The 16,569-nt window shown below is 49.7% G+C and overlaps 1 protein-coding gene across 2 annotated transcripts in view; it reads right to left on the bottom strand.

Annotated features, from left to right (window-relative positions):
• Positions 1–16,569, bottom strand: part of CYTH3 (cytohesin 3) — a 103,092-nt gene that overhangs the window by 8,692 nt on the left and 77,831 nt on the right. For both annotated transcript variants that reach the window (XM_077140557.1, XM_077140558.1), the window contains exons 3-7: positions 14,734–14,798; positions 14,089–14,155; positions 8,384–8,502; positions 2,060–2,140; positions 55–167 (exon numbers count right to left, since the gene is read on the bottom strand). In XM_077140557.1, coding sequence (XP_076996672.1) covers positions 55–167; positions 2,060–2,140; positions 8,384–8,502; positions 14,089–14,155; positions 14,734–14,798 — 445 coding nt within the window. The remainder of the gene's footprint in view (positions 1–54; positions 168–2,059; positions 2,141–8,383; positions 8,503–14,088; positions 14,156–14,733; positions 14,799–16,569) is intronic.

Here is a 16,569-nt window from a genome sequence, read left to right as displayed (position 1 = left end):
CGCCCAGGAGCGGGGGCTTCGGGGGGGCGGGCAAGGCCGCGAGCCGGCACTGACCTGTGGACTGGAAGACCCCGGGGTTGCACAGGCAGTAGCGCGCCGCGAAGGCCTCCATCATGCGGTCGATCTTCTGCGCCTCCCCCGGAAGCCGGAAGCTCCACAGGAACTGCCTGTGGGGACAGACACCGCCATCAAACGGCCGGCAGAGCGTCCACTGGGCCAGGATGGAGGAGGGCGCACCAGGACACCTGCCCTGTCCCCCTGATGCGCGAGTTGGTCAGCGAGCTCTGCGGCCCCACACCCCCTGCCCCACATGACCCCAAACGGAGGCGAGGGGCCGCTCCCGCCCTGCTCAGCCCCTGGGAGGCCCCTTGCCGGGGAGAGCCCGAGTCGCCGCAGAGCTCCGCGACCCCAGCGTGGGTTCTACTCCCACTCGGCCTCCCCGAGCCCTCCCCTGGCCACACCGATGGACAACACAACCCTCCCCAACACCAGCTCTCCCGTTTGCTTTACCCCCAGGGCAGCTACACCCCAGCCCTGCCTTTCCTCCCTGCCCACATACCCCACCGTGGGGGCTCTGTCTGTCTGTCCTGCTCCCTGCCGGTCCAGGACTCAGCAAACATCTGATACTTCAGTGCCTTCAGCACAAGGACTAAGGATAAGCTCAGACCCAAAGGCTCTACGAACCTTTTCGAGCCACTGACCCTGCCCCACAGGACAAGAGAGACCAGCCTGCTCCCCAGCTTCCCACCCCACCCAGCAGGCATGCTGGGTTCCCTGGCACACCCCTACATGGGGTGGCTCCCCACAGCCTGTCCGCGGGGGTCTCAGCACCTCAGGCTGCCTCTCCCCAGGGCTGGCTCCAACAGCGCTCGGACTCAACATGACCCAAACCCATCTTTTGGGACAATTGCCCTGGGGGATGGCCTGATACCCCCTCCTGTCCTGCCTGGCCACTATCAGCAAACCCAGGTGACACCACCTTATAGGACGTCAGAACCCAACTCTCTGGTGAGCACCTGGGTCCGCTCCTCTCCCCTCCACAGCAGCCACAGGAGTCTCCTCAGCTGTGCGCCTCCCAAAGCTGTGCCCTCCCCCAGGGCAAAGGTCAAACTCCCGCAAGCAGCTCAGAGAGCCCTTTTGACCTGCCAGTGCCCCCTCTGACCCTGGCCCGCTGGCCTCAAGGCCGCAGGACTGTGCCAGGGCCCACCTGCCCCCCTGGGCTGGAGACCAGTGACCCAAAGAATCAGTTACAGCACTGCGATGGCCTCGGAACACGCCCCCTCTTCTCTGACACAGATTTTAAACACTGAATATAAGACACGGGGGTTGTGGTGCCCGAGTACTGCTGGGGTGAACAGCGAGAGGGTCAGAGAACCAGCCGGCCGTGACCAGCTGCGGCCAGAGGAGGGCCTCAGAAAGTAGGCCACGGAACTGGAGGCTCCACGGGGACATGGGACACATGGACCAAGGGGGAGGATGGCGCTGGCTCTGCCTCGCCTGACAGCACAGGGGTCCCTGGGGCTCCACCGGGGACCCACCTGAGGCCCCTCCCCTCCAAGCAGGCAAAGATCCAGGAAGTGTCCAAGACGGGCGGAGATGGAGGCTTGGGGCCCAGTCTCAGGGTCTGAGCCAGGACAAGGGGAAGAAAAGGGAATGATCTCCCCTTAGTGGAACCAGACAGCAGCTGCAGCACCCTGGAGAGGCGGGACGGCTCCAGGAGGGTGGGCAGCCTGCAAGCCGCTTGATGAAGGGTGGCAGTCTGGATCCGCCTGGGGTGGCAGACAGCAGCCCCTGCTTTCCTTGGCTAAGTCCGGCCAGGCAGGGGCTGTGAGGGCAGGAGGCTCACCCCCAGGGCTCCATTTGCCCAGCGGCCTCCACACTGTGTTCAAGGCCCCCCGAGGGTGCGGGCCAGGCAGCACGGGGGCCCAGAGAGGGCCCAGCGAGGACAGCGCACCTGCTTAGGGCAGGGTCCCAGCCTCTAAGCAGGCAGGCAGCGTTACAGAGGTTGGGAACCGCAGGCCTTCCCGTCTGTCCTGCACCCAGAAGGCGAAACCCTTACCTCAAGGCCTGCACCAGGTTGAGATCTGCAAACTCATGGAGCTCCACGAAGGCTTGCAGAACTTTAATGTTAAATTCGTCCCTAGAAAAGAGAAGACGACGTCCTAAACCCGATGTGTCTTATTACAACCATTTCAAAAGAAAGACCTTTCCCCAAACAGGTTTCTGTGGATTTTTATTTTGTGTGGCCAGAAGTTAGGATTTTTCCTCATAACTTTGCTCTCAGAGGCAGGAGGACAGATATTAAGTCCCTGCTTCACAATTGGTAAGAGGAAGGCAGCGGCAGGGACATCCCCCCCTCCCCCCCCGCACAGACGGGGGCTCTGAGGCTCACTCAAGTCAGGAACCCGAAGGCACCTACTGGGCTCAGAAAGGAGGGTTTGTGAGAACGAACCTTACATGGCTTTTAGAAACTAGACTAAACCTGGGAACACAGTACAGGGGAGTTTTACACAAACACAAGATGACCAAGTAAAACAACGCGACAAAGTATCTCCCTGGCCCTGAACCCAGTGCCACAACAGGGGCCCTGCTAGGGGTGGAGGTGGGAGGCTCCGGAACACCTGTGAATCCTGCCCTAGGCATGTCCCCTCGCCCCTGTGGCCCCCGCCCCCGCCCCCAGGGAGCAGCAGTGCTGGGGGAGACCTGCAGACCAGGCCACACAGCCGCTCACAGGTAGGCAGCAAACAAGGACAGAGGGAGAACCCAGGCACCGACCCCACACCCCAACTTTCTAGGAATGAGCTTATGACCAGTGCACAGCAGAGGGCCGTCAGCAAGCACTCCTAGGTTCTAGAAGTCTCTGAGACCCATCTGCACAGGAGGAGACCCCGAAGGGAACCTTCCCAGGACTGGGCAAGGAAAGCTTGGATCTGGGCACAGCGTGTGCGGCACAGCTCCTGCTGAGCTCTCCTGCTGACATGGCAGTGTAAAGGCACACCTGCGGCCAGGTGCAGGGAGCTGGCCCGCTCCTGAGGCCAAAGGAGTGGAGGCGGCCACTGGTACAGGGTCAGAAATCCCTGCAGCACAGCAAGGAGCAGCCGTGAAGCATGCTAGCTGCTCAGGGGTTGGTTCTAAAGTCAGGGTGAAGTCACCTTATCCAAGCTGCATCTGGATGCTCACCATGCAGGGCTCGGGGCCCCGAGGCCAAGTGCTGGGCGCCCTACCCCCACCGTGGCGTGGCCTGCAACAAGCCCATCCACCAGGGCACAGGCCCACTTCCCGGCTCCCAGTCCAGCCGGGTTCAAGCTTGACAAGAACAATCAAATTGGGCCCAGTTCCTCCATTTTTTATTCAAACCCCCTTGCAGGTTCCCTTCTCCCAACCAGAAGAGGTGACCCTTGGAGGCTGTCTTGGGTCTCTCACTCTCCTCTTTTAACTCACTCCCAGAGTGACCTCTACCAGCCTGGAGGATCTAAGTACTCTGACACGCCAAAACCTCCTAAGCTTCTCTCTCTAGCCCAGGCCTCATTTCCAAACCTCTCCACTTGGTTGTCCACTAGACATTGCAAGCTCAAGTCTCAACGCTGCCATCCCCCCAGAAGTGCCTGTACCCACAGACCTCCCCTCCCCTGCAGACCTGCCCCCTGCTTCTCCCATAGCTTCCCCATCTCAACTGATGGCAATTCACCTTCTAGGTTGCTCAAGCCAAACTCCTGGCAATCTTCTCCTCTTACAACCCACATCTGATGTATTAGACATTCCCATCAGCTCGATGTTGAAATCAGAACCCCTCACCTCCTCGGCCACCGCCTGGCCTGAGCCACCTTCATTTCTGTTTCAATCACTACAGTAGCCTCTCCCCCTGGGCTCCCTGCCTCTGTTCTTGCTTGGCCCAACAGTCTGTTCTTTTTTTAAAGATGCAGTTTTCATTGGCCACCCGTTCCCCAGAGGGCACCCTGCATCTGTTGCCTCAATGCCTCAGAACTTTGGTGTTGTTGGTCTCAGATACCACCCACCACTCTATGTGGGTGGTCTGCATACAGATGCCGATGTCCAGGGTGCCACTGAGGCTGAAGTCCTCCCGGTCTTCCAGGTGGTGAGGCAGGTGGCGATCTCAGCCTCCAGCTTGACCTTACGTTTAGCAGGGCCTCCTACTATTGGGCTGGGCTGCGCCTCTGCCCGGGTCTGTGCCACCTGACTCCAGGCGCAGCAGGACTGCAGTGACCTGCTCCATCTGCAGGGCACAGCAGCCTTCCATGTCCTGCAGGCTGTTCTCCAAGCTGGCCTTCAGATTTCTCAAGGAGTCCAGAATCGATTTCCAAGGACTGGGCAATACGTCTTGGCTCCACGAGTGTCATCTCAGCTACTCCCAACTCAGCAGACAGGTGACCAATGTGGTGCTCTCTCCAATCTGTGGAGACCAGGACTAGTTCAGCTCCTCTTGGCTCCTTTGAGCCAACTCGCTATACTGTGCCTGGATGTTTGCCATGATCTTGCTGAGGTCCCGAGACTTGGGGGCATCCACCTCCATGGTCAGCCCAGAGCCGGCAATCTGGGCTTGTAGGCCTTTTACTTCCTCCTCCTGGTTCTTCTGAAGAGCAGCTCCTCCTCAAGAGCCTCCATCTCCATCTCCAGCTGCAGCCAAGTGAGGCTGGTGTATCAATGCCCCGTTGGAGCCCATGGATGTCACGCTCCACAGACTGCTGCGTGGCCAGCTCAGTCTCGTGCTGGACTCTGAGGTCATCAGCAGCAACTTGGGCACTGTCAACTTGCAGAAGGATGCGGGCCTTGTCCATGGAATTTTCAAAGATCTGAGCCCTGAGTTCCTTGATGGTCTTCAGGTTGTGGCCCAGTCCCTGACCTGGGGTCCCTTCGCCACGTGTTCCCGAATTTTGCCCTTCAGTCTCCGATTCTCAGTCTCCAGGCTCCTCACCCTGTCCCGGTAGGAGGCCAGGTGTTCTTTCAGGGTCTGCATGGTCTCCTTCGCCCTGGATGCCCTCCATTCCTGCCGGGCTCCCGGTCCCCCAGCCGCCCTGGGAGCTAGAGGAGTGGGACACCAAGACCCAAGAGCCCGAGCTGCCGGTGTCCACTTAGATGCTGGCCGTACTGTCGGTCGGCCGGACCCGGTGGCTGGGCAACTAGACGGCGCCCAGCAATCGGACGCTGATGGAGAAGGTGGTGGAGTGGGTGGTGAAGCTCACGGTGTCTGAGGGGGAAGGCGAGGGGCCGGGACTAAGGCGTGGCATGGATTCCAACATTCTACTTTTAACGAGACAGCCAAGGTGACTTTTAAATCGTAAGTCAGGTCATGTCATTCCTCTTCTTTCAACCCTCCAAAAGCTCCCCATTTCCCTCGTATCAATGGCTGCCAGATCCTGCCTGACCTGGCCCTTACTTATGTGACCTCATCTCCTAATCCTTCCCTTCACCCCCTCTGCCCTAGCCTTAAACTTACCGGGCCCAGCACACTCCCACTTCCTGCCTCTGCATCCACTGTGCCCCCTGCTGGAACTGCCCACCGCAGGGGTATGTGCAGGGCTGACTTGAAGTCTGTGCAGAGATATCCCTTCTCCACAAGGCCTGACCTGACCAGCCTGTTGGAACTGCTGCCCACTTCTCCTGCCCCTCCCCTCTGGCACCGTCAGCTTCTAAAATGCTGTATTTATTGCCTCACATGTACTGTGTGCTATGATCGCCCGTATTACTTCATTTAGGTCTTTCATTTCTTTTAACAACGTTTGTAGGTTTCAGAATTACAGTTTTGCATTTCTTTTCTTAAATATTATTAATTGTTTGGTTCTACTTGATGCTATATTATAAGAGGAATTGTTTTCTTCATGGCTTTTCTGGCTTGTCCCTGCTACTACCAAGAAATACAACTGAGTTTTCTATATTGATGTTGTATCCTGCAACCTTGTTGAACTTGTTTATTAGTTCTAATAGTTTTTCAGTGGATTCTTTAGGGTTTTCTACATATAAGATCAAGTCATATGTGGACAGTTTAACTGAGCACTGTAAGTACATGGAACCTTGAATGGGGCATGAGATTTTGTAGGTTCATCCAATGCGATGCCCTGATAAATTCCAGAGTGATCTGAACAGTGAATAAAGAAGTATTTGCAAAGTCCCCTTGGGGAAATGGTGAGAAAGGGGGAAAATTCAAGTTTCCCATTTGGAGAATTCCTGATATTCTCACAAGCAGTGGGGACCACCAAAGCAATAGGCCAAGCCCTCAATCTTGGGATTTGTTCATATGAAACTTATCTGTGCAAAGGATAGGTCAAGCCTACTTAAAATTAGGCCTAAGAGCCACCCCCAGAGAACCTCTTGTATTGCTCAGATGTGGCCTCTCAACCAACATGGCAAGTAAACTCATTGCCCTCCCCACCTCTCTACATGGGACATGACTCCCAGGGGTGTGGACCTTCCTGGCAACGTGGGACAGAAATCCTAGAATGAGCTGAGACTCAACATCAAGGGATTGAGAAAACCTCGACCGAAAGGGGCAACAGTGAAATGAGAAAAAATAAAGTGTCAATGGCTGAGAGATTTCAGAGTCCAGAAGTTAGCCTGGAGGTTATTCTTACACATTAAATAGATATCACCTGTTTAGTTAAGGTATCATGGAGAGGCTGGAGGGAACTGCCTAAAAATGTGAAACTGTGCTCCGGTGGCCATGCTTTTTGAAGATGATTGTATAATGATATAGATTTCACAATGTGACTGGTTGATTGTGAAAACCTTGTGTCTGATGCTCCTTTTTCCTATAGTATGGGCAGATGAGTAAAAAGTATGGATTAAAATTAAATAACAGCGGGAAAAAGAGTTAAAACAAAACAAAAAAATCTGCAAGGGAGATTACTTTACTTCTTTCCCCCTCTGAGTGCCTGTTTTCCTTGCCCTGGCTAGATCCTCCACCAGTACACAGAATATAAATGGTCAAGCTGGCAGTCAGTCTCCCACCATTAAGCATTTTATTAGCTGTGGGTTTGTCACAGACGCCCTTTATCATGCTGAGAAACTCCCCTTCTTTCTAATTTGCTGAGTATTTTTGTCATGAGGAGGTACTGAATCCTTCAATCGCTTTTTCTCCACCTACTGAGATGGTCATTTGGTCCTGTCCTATATTCCAATGATGTGGCATGTTACATTAACTGACTCTTGGGTGGAGACCCACCCTTGCATTCCCTGGTTTAATCTCACTTGGTCATGGTGGATAATACCTTCTTTCGTTTTGTTTTGTGTAATATTTTTAGTGTGGTCTTAGATTCAGTTTGCTTTATGGACTGAGTCATGCCTACTACAAAGATAATTCAAGCCCTGGCCCTGGTCCTGCAGATGTGAACTCATTTGTAAACAGCATCTCTAAAGATGCTGGTCGTTCAGATGAGGCCAACCTCTTTAGGGTGGGCCTTATCCAAAAGGGCAGGAGTTGCGGTCAGTGGAAACGTGGGCACGGTCAGGAGGAGACACCCAGGGAGAGCGATGGAGGCCAACACGGGGTCCTGAATGCCTGGGAGCCACACCGGAAGGCTGCAGCCCCACAGAAAGGGCAGCCCTCCTGACACCTTGACTTTGGCCCTCAGAACTGTGAGAAAACGAATTCCGGCTGTATGAGCCAGCTGGTGGTGGTGCCTCATTACAGCAGCCCTGGCAAGCCGAGGCGGTCTGCAAGCACTGTGCTGAGGGTTTCTGCATCTACATTCCTAAGTGATATTGGTCTGCAGTTTACTGTCTTGTGATATCTTTGGCTTTTATATCAGGTAATACTGACCTATTATAAAATAAGTTGGGAAATGTTCCACTTTTAATTAAGTATGTTTAGTAAAAAGTTAGAAACAGACACACCCTGATCAAGTGACTACTGGGCTTCTGTTTAAAAAGACTCTCTTTTGGCCCTTAACGAAAGTCTACTCTGGCCCACGCGGGGTATGTGCCACCTTGGAAGTCCTGCCCTCATGTTTTGCAGGGCTTTTCGGTGGAGTAGGTTCTGGCCAGCTACTTCCATTTTAAATGTTAAAAATCTTTTATTTATACCCCATAACCTTTATTCATACCCTAACACGGGGAAAGAAACCCCCCGAGAAATCTGTTGTATATCTGGGCAAAACTTCAAATGATGACTAAGATATTCTGCAAGTTTTGGAGACTGACGAGGCCTCTTCAGTTCTGCCATGGTCCCCTCAGTGGAAGAGTCCCAGGACTGCAGAGCCCACCTGGCCCCAGAACACCCTGACACCTCCCTGCTCCGAAGAGCCCAGGGGAGGAAGGGATTGCATCAAGGTCACTCCATGCTGGGAGCAACACATGTACCCTTCGCGCCCATGGCACTCTAAGGTGGAGGATAAGCCCAGGGAGGACTGCTCACCTTCCTTCAGCTTACCTCTCACCCAGATAGTCCCCGATCACGGTCTTATTCAGGCCTTCACCTTTATAAAGGAACTGGGCTACGTCTTCTGGGGAACTCTGCAGCAGGTCATTTTCTATTAGAAACTGAATTCCCTGAAGAAGAATGTAAGAAAGGAAGTACTGGTTAGGAGGGTCACACAAATTCATTTTCCAAAGACAAATACATTTAAGATAATGATCTTACTGGCTTGGATACGACAAAAATACCATAGCTTAAAAACAATTACCAGAGACCCACACAACAGCGCAAACAGATTTTCAAAATACCATACTATATTTTATCCATCACAGAAAGAACATTCATTCCTCCAGCAATTTAACAGGTTAAAAGACAAATAAATGGGCCCCCTAACAAACCATTCTAAGTAGCTATTAGAAATTATGCAGGCAGAAGTAACAGTAATATCAATTTTCCAAGCACAGGAAAATGATTCATTTTTGACTGAAACAAATCTCTGTGATGGACACTCCAGCTGGCTTGCCTGCATTCATTCCCAACTCCCCTTTTCCTTGCCACCCACCACTGAACGATTGTCCCCCCAGCCTCCCCTGCAACTAGAAATGACCTTGTGACACAGATCTGGCCAAAAAGACACGGACGGAGGTCCACACGGACCACTTGGGGAAGTCTGGGACTTCGTGATCAAAGAGGATCCACGAAGATGGCACTGCTCCTTACTGCCACCCGCACCCCCCCCCCCCCAGGAACACAGATGTGCTGACCAAGCCACAATGGCCACTTAGGAGGGGAGGCCAAGTGAACCTGGAGGCCTTCACTGGCTCTCTTGGAGTCACTCAACAGCTCTGGCAGCCAGCCATCTACTGCTGCATGCGCTGGGAGAAAATAAATCTCCATTTGTTTAAAGCTGCTTTAGCCAGATTTTCTGTTGCCTGTGGCTGAACATGTTAACAGATGACGCTGTGCCACTGTCCTTCAGCCAGTCACAATTCATGCCCACTTTAAGGACCCAAAGAGCGTGGCTGAGACATCTCTAGATGAAATGACTCAGAGGCCTGCCACTGGCCCGAATCAGTTGTGCTCTGTCTCAAGACAGGTCTTAGGGACATAAAACAACTAGTTACCTCTGTTAGAGCTCCTTGAGCTGGTTTCAGAAAACTTGTTGGCAAGGTTAGCAAGGGAACAGGAATTCTGCCAGAATGTTACTCCTACCAATTCAGAGATGCTTTTCCAGCTTGAATTCTCCGTGCACAAGACCAAGACCCTCAAACCGGATAGAAGAAACTTTCTGTTTGCCTGTTGTTTTTTTTCCTTTCCTTTTTAAGTACATGAACGTCCATAGCAGCCTTATTTAGAATTTCTAGAAAGTGGAATCAACCCAGATGTCAACAGGAGAAGAGCAGATGACCAATCCTGGCCTGGCCACGTGGTGGACGGCACAGCTATGGCGTGGATGGACACTGCCACACTCGACGTGCGTGGATCTCACAGATGAGATGCTGAAGAAAGGAATGACACTTAACAGGATATAGGATGGCTAATTCCATTCACACGACACTTCTTCAGAAAAGGCAGGGCCAGTCTGCGGTGAGAGAAGAGCGGCTGCCCTGAGGATGGGTGTTCACAGGGAGACGCAGCAGGAAGGTGGTCTGCGAGGCCCGTAAGACGGAGGTTACGCGGGCAGGTTAACTGACAAAAGCTTCAAGCTGCACATTCAAAATCTGTGCACCATATAGTTTATGTTATTTTCCCCCAAATAAAAGTTTGCCAAAAATGAAGTCTTGACAGTCCTAAACCCATTCGTGGTGGGAGCTTAAGCCAGGCGCAGACTACCTTGTGCGGCCTTCCAGGTGTGAACAGTCTATCTCAACCCTCCCGCTATCTGCTCTAGGCGAGTCTGTCAATGAGGACATGGCTATACTCTATTGTTGGTTCTCAATTTAATATGAAAGTATCTCTTTTTTTGAGAGGTTAATTTAACTCATTCAAATTGGTGGTGATTACTGATTTATCAATACTGATTTATTCCTGATCTTTTACACTGTGCTGCTTTCTATTTCCCAAGCTTTTTCAACCTTTTGTTGAATTGATCAATGCTTTCTTCACTTAATTTTTTCCCTAATAATTTAGAAATCTTATTTTATTTCAATTTTTAGTGGCTACTCTTAAAATTTTAACAAACATTTAAATTTATATTTATCTGTCAACACTGAGGAAACCTTAGCAGACTTTGCCCTTCCTTCCTTCCTCCCTGCCTTGCCCCACTCATGCACTGAGAGTATTTGGAATTTCAATTAAAAACTTCTTTTCAACAATAATCCCTTATTCAGCCCTTAAGTTTTGCTGGTTTCTTTGCTCCTTTTCCTTTTGTTATCCTGCATCTTGCTCTTGTATTCATAATTTGTTCTTGGTGTTACTATTCCAATTACTCAATCACTAGAGCTCTGAGGAAATCTTGTTTAAACTTCAGAGTCCCTGTACTTGAGAAAATATCTTTACTTGACTTCTCTCCAGTGAGTCTGGATGGACAGAATCCTACGTTTAAATAATTTTCCTTAAACCTTAGAAAATACTGTTTCCCTATTGTCTTTAGTCCAGTGTTGCTGATAACACTACTGTGAATCTTATTTCTTCTTAGATAAACTGGTCTTCCTGGAAACTTTAATGAATTTCTCTTTATCCATTAAGTTTTCTTATATTTTACTCTGACACTTACTATACATAAGATCTTTTAAAAATGTAACCTGCTTAGCATTTGGTGGGGCCTTTGAATTTGAGGATTTTATCTTAGTCCAATTCGTAAATATTCTAAAATTCCCTAGGTATTTTCCTCCTTCCGTGTTCCCCTCTCCTGTTCGTGGACTTCTGTCAGGTGAAACCCGAGCTTCTAGGTCTGCCTTCCAGGTCTGCGCTGCTGTGATGGCTGCTGTGATGGCCTGCATCTGCTAGCTTTCTCCCGCACTCTACAGCTGCACCCTCCCCGTTACAGTCCAGTTCTTACGGGTTTGTCTGACACTATTCTTCACTGCCAGGACATCTAATTGGTTCTTTTTCACAATCCCCTGTTTTTTATCATGGGTAAGAAACACCCTCTCACGTCTCTTTGATGGTATTTGCAATGTAGAGAAACATTCCACTTCTGAGGCTTCTTTCCGTTGTTTCTGGCAGGCCTGTCTCCTCGGTGCCGGTCCTTCTCTGGTGGCGCTGGCTTCCTTGAATGTCTGAGGGTTCCTAGGGAGGAGCTCATCCTTGTAGGGAGGGGCACGGGTAGCCTGACCTGGGGTGCTGTGGTCTCAGCTCATGCTACAACCTGCCTCCAGCGCCTGGCCCAGGGGCTGTGCTAACGGTAGCCTCTGTGAGCCTGGTATTCCCCTCTGAGGGTCGTCAGCCATCTCAGGTGCTACCCTGTGAGGGATCCAAGTGCTCCCTCTTGTTCCTCCCACCTAGGACCCGAACTCCTGCTCGGGAGGAGGGCAGCAGAGGGCAGCATCTCGAGGGCCCTCCTCTTGTACGGTTGAGCTTGCTGAACCCTGGGAGCAGCTCTCACGTCTTGGGGAATTCTTTCTTGTATGCATTTGGGCTATCACTCCCTTCTTCACTTGATGCCACTTATCTTTCAGGGATTCCTCAATTCCTACTCCACTGAATGAATTCCCTGTTTTAGACTTACCTATTACATTCTTAAGGCATTTCTAGGAAATTCAGAATAAAATACATGCTACAGAATATTCTCAAACAGCATCCTCCGTCTAATCTGCTTTTCCTCTTATGTATACACAGAGCCAAGGGCTACCTATGGATACATTTACTTGAACAAACCAAAACAACCTGCTTAAAATGTTATCACTTGAAACATTGTGACTTGTGACTTGAAAAAAATGCCTACTAGTTTCAAAGAACTTTCTTGTGGCGTTATCCTTCTGTTTCACAATGTAGCACGGTTTAATAGGGGCCTGAGGGGGGTTAGATAAAATTTTGAATTGTGTCTGAAGCATGTGGGATTAGATGCTACAACCAAGCCTACAAACCAGGGGATGTCGACCAATAAATTACATTTAAAAAATGTGTTAGGTGAAGAAGAATGCCAAACAGAGTTTCCGGAGCAATTCACCACAGCCCAGGTGAAGCAGATCAAACACACGCCCCTCGGTCACAGCTGAGGACCCGCCAGCAGCCCGACTGTGCAGGAGCTTGCAGGGTTAGGGTCAGAGCCCAAGGGTTTGAATCCGTGCTCAGTTCTTGCAAGCCACAGGAGCCAGGTGAATTCATTAGCTGCTCTATGCTTTACTTCCCCTGATTGTGAGATAAACATTAAGATAAAATCTTCCTCATAAGGCTGCTGAGGGATGGAAGTCCATAGTCAAAGTGCTTCCTTTGCACAGTTCCTGACATATGGTGAGTTCTCAGGAAACGGTAGCCTCACTACTGTAAATCAGACTGGTAGTACATATACAACAAGAAGACAAACAAGAATCTAACAGAGAACTTGGCAAGACTTGGAGGCAAGTTCAGCTCATGAACCTGAACCTGACACAGGGTGGGAGCTCCATGGAAGAAGTAGTTCTACATGCTTGTTTAACGAGCAAGATTTGAACTTACTCATGAACTTATTAGTGTGCTGTCCTGGGCTGTACTTGGATCCCATTTAAACATAAGGTCCACTTTTAAAAACACCTAGTTTGATAAAGATCTCACTCCTGATATGCTTCCGACACTTAATAAATCTGCCGATAATTTAACTCAGTAAACTCAACTCCTAAAGAAAAACCAAAACTCTTTCTAACACCAAATATTAAATCATTACCAAATTCACAAATGACAATTTTGTTTCACTATGTTCTCACTGACAATTTCATTCCACTCTACAGTTAATTTATTCCCCCAGAGCAGAAAACTGAAAAAGAAATTTTCACAGGGACTGGAGAACAGCCATCAATAAAGAACCTCCACCAGCTGTAGTAGGCAGGCTGTGCCTTAAGAAAACCCCAATTTACAAACCAGGAATGGGGAATCATGATGTGCATTTCTTTCAACATCATTAGCAACTACACTTGCACTTAGAAATGTAAAGTTTAGAGATCACAGGCTTTGCACAGGGTATACAATCAATAAATATTTATTGAATGAGCAAATAATTAACTAATCTACTTTTCTACAAAGTAAGAAAAATGAGGCTGTTTAAGAAATGAATTCCAACTAAAGACTAACGAGAAATGAAGTCGCCGGCTCTGAAGTGGGGAGTCAGCAGGGAAGAGGGCCACCGCACGCCTTCCGCGGATTCGTCGTTTCTCTCTTGATGAGTGCTCTGGGGCACCCTCAGGTCTACCCTTCTTTCTCAACACCAAAACAATGTTGCAACCAAACCACACATTCCAGAAACCTTTGCAGATTCTGCTAAATCCTTTAGTTCAACCTCAGACAAGCAGCTGCATGTTTCCACTTACTTGATCCTTTCAACCCACCTAAGTTATAAAGTTCTTAAAAGGAAGCGAGAGGGAAATAACACTAGAGAACAGGGGCTCCCCCTGGCTTCCCTGACCAGGAGCCAGTTCAACAAGACATGCCTCAGCCCCACAGTCAGCAGCACCTTATGGCGATGCCTTAACAACGTAAATGTGCAGCCTTCTTATAAGGTGATATGACCACTTCTGCCCAAAGGGAGACAGCCATTAAAATCAACCAGCCTCTTGCATACCAGGGAACTGAAAATATTCTCTTACCTTTTTGGGATCCATGTTGAATTTTTTTCTTCCCATAGCTATTTGCTTGTTCCTCTGAGTAGTTTTGCTATTCATGTGAAATAATTAAGAAAATTATTACCAGATGTTTTCACAAAGCCCAAGTTCTCAGCCTCACAGCGCGGCTGAGTCACATTCCTTCCATTTTCCCTTTCACAACAGAACTGGAAAGGCCTCTAGGAGGAGCCCTCACCCAGGGCAGCAGAAGTGTAAGGGCTGCTCTGCTGCTTTTTTACATCTGACAACGAGATGCACTTCTTCAGAAAAAGCTAATGACAGACAGTAATTTTAAAAACATGCAGTTCCTGGTCATCCAGAACTTCATCATAACGAGCTGAAGTCTGGAGTCCCTGTGCTCAGCTCTGGGCCTTTGGAGGTAGGCGGTGAAAGAGAAAAAGCAGAAAACGCAAAGTAACATCAGAGAATGGCCTCCTGGCTCCTCTATGAGGGCAGGAAGGACCGAGGGGTGGAAAGAAGACGAACGGACACCTTGGAAAAGGCCCCCACTTCCCCAGCCTGGCCCTTCTCACCCCGGGTGCGGTCAGCATAGTGTCAGAGCACAGCTGGAGGGCGGAGGTGGGGAGGAAGGAGACTAAACAACTTGACCGTGTAGCCATAAATCGTTACCTCTCCTCTACAGAAGTCAGACTGTCAATCTCCGTCATCACTTCTGCAATTTCGTATTTCAGCCTCTGTCAGCAAAGGAGAAGAGGGTGTGAGGGGTGGTGCTGCAGCCTCCTTCCAGGCCGAAAAAGCACAGCATCCTGCAGATCCCACCTGGTCACCGCAGGTGTGGAAAACCACCCTTTGATCAATACAGCCAGAGCTGCACCCTCAGCACACCACAACTCGGAGGAAAACAAAATGATTTGTCTGCCTCTCATCAGATACAAGGTTAAAGCGTGCCACAGGGCAGATTCTAGAGTAACTGTCTAATCAAGAAGGGACACTGGGGACAACACATTGGGTGTAAAAAGATACAACCAGCAAAAGGGAATCAGAGTCCTTAGCTCACTCACTGCAGCCACTAAAAGCCTGCACACAGTCACCTGCCTTCTTGCCCACTGCTACCAGAGGTCTCAGGAGGATCAGGAGAGAAGCTGAGGGTTAAACACATTCCGAGCAACCTCCAGCAACCCCATCACCAGTCTCAGGAAGATTTCTATAGCTTTCTTGAGATCAAGCCCCACGGAGGGAGCCCAGGAGGTGGCAAGAGGGTGGATTCACAGCACTCTGAAGCCACAACGCCAGAGGGGACAGCCGCCCTCCCCTCCCTGTGGCTGCAGCTCTGCTGGCTCCCTGGTCCTTGGCCTTCTCCCTTCTCGGCTGCAGGAGTCACAGCTAGAGTAACAGGTCAATTAATGATGAGTCACGGGCTCTGTTCTAAATACTCTCCAGACAGGACCACTGATCTTAAAACACAATCTGATTCTTCGGCCAAAGCCTGTATTCTGGGTTACCTGATTTTTCCAAGAATTAAGGGCAACTTCAAATACAAAGAAACTTTTATTCAGAATTCTATTGTTCTGTGTGCCAAGAAACCTCAGACTTAAAATAAAAGCTCCTAGAAAGGAGTTACTGTCCAGGACAAGGCCTGGCTTGGAAGTGCAGCCAGGGAGGCCCCGTTTATTTTGGCGTGATGGTGACAGGGAAGCTTCTCAGAAGAGCCCTGTCTGACTGACCTTCCTCTTCTATTAGTTGATGGGAAAAACATGGCGAAAAGGAAGCAGCCCAGCCAGTGCTGGACTTCTGAATAATTTTTTGCAACAATCACAGACAGCCAGGCTTTGAGACAGCGGCTTTGTTCCTTGGCTTCTCTATGGGATGCCCTACTCCACACCAGCCTCTGCTGTCAAGTTCACAAATGAGGAAAGTGCAGCGTTTATCTAAGCGTCCTTCGTTTCTGTTTTATTTGTCAATGTACTCCTACCCTCTAGAAGGCAGTTAGTAGGTCAATAGTTGGAGCTCAATCTATGTTTCTTAATTCACTCAAAAAATAAAATTTGAGTGTCAAAAATGTGAACGACAATGTTCCAGGTGCCAGGGATACTGATAACGAAAACAGGTCCTGTTATACGATGTTAGAGGACACCACATCTGCAGCTTGCTGTGGTTATTACAAGTGTAGTATGCTGACTTCAGGTCCATCCCAGGGGCTGCACCTCCCAGGACGGATGATGCGCCCTGCCGACTTGGAAAATCTTTCATGAGGTTCACACACAAACACTAAGCACCCTTTTTTTCTCCCCTTAATTAAAAAAATTTTAGTGATATATTATATACTCACATACCATGTAATTATCCAAAATGTACAACCAGTGGTTTACAATCATCATATAGCTGTGCATTTATCACCACAAGTGACTTTTTATGTGTGTGATAAATACCACATATACACAAAAAGCAATAAATTTCAAAACACATTACAACAATCAGTTGTAGAACAGATATCAGAGTTTGGTA

Source organism: Tamandua tetradactyla, chromosome 23 (assembly GCF_023851605.1).
Source record: "Tamandua tetradactyla isolate mTamTet1 chromosome 23, mTamTet1.pri, whole genome shotgun sequence".
NCBI lineage: Eukaryota > Metazoa > Chordata > Mammalia > Pilosa > Myrmecophagidae > Tamandua > Tamandua tetradactyla.
The sequence above is the reverse complement of the archived record's forward strand: the minus strand, read 5'-3'. Positions and strand labels throughout refer to the sequence as shown.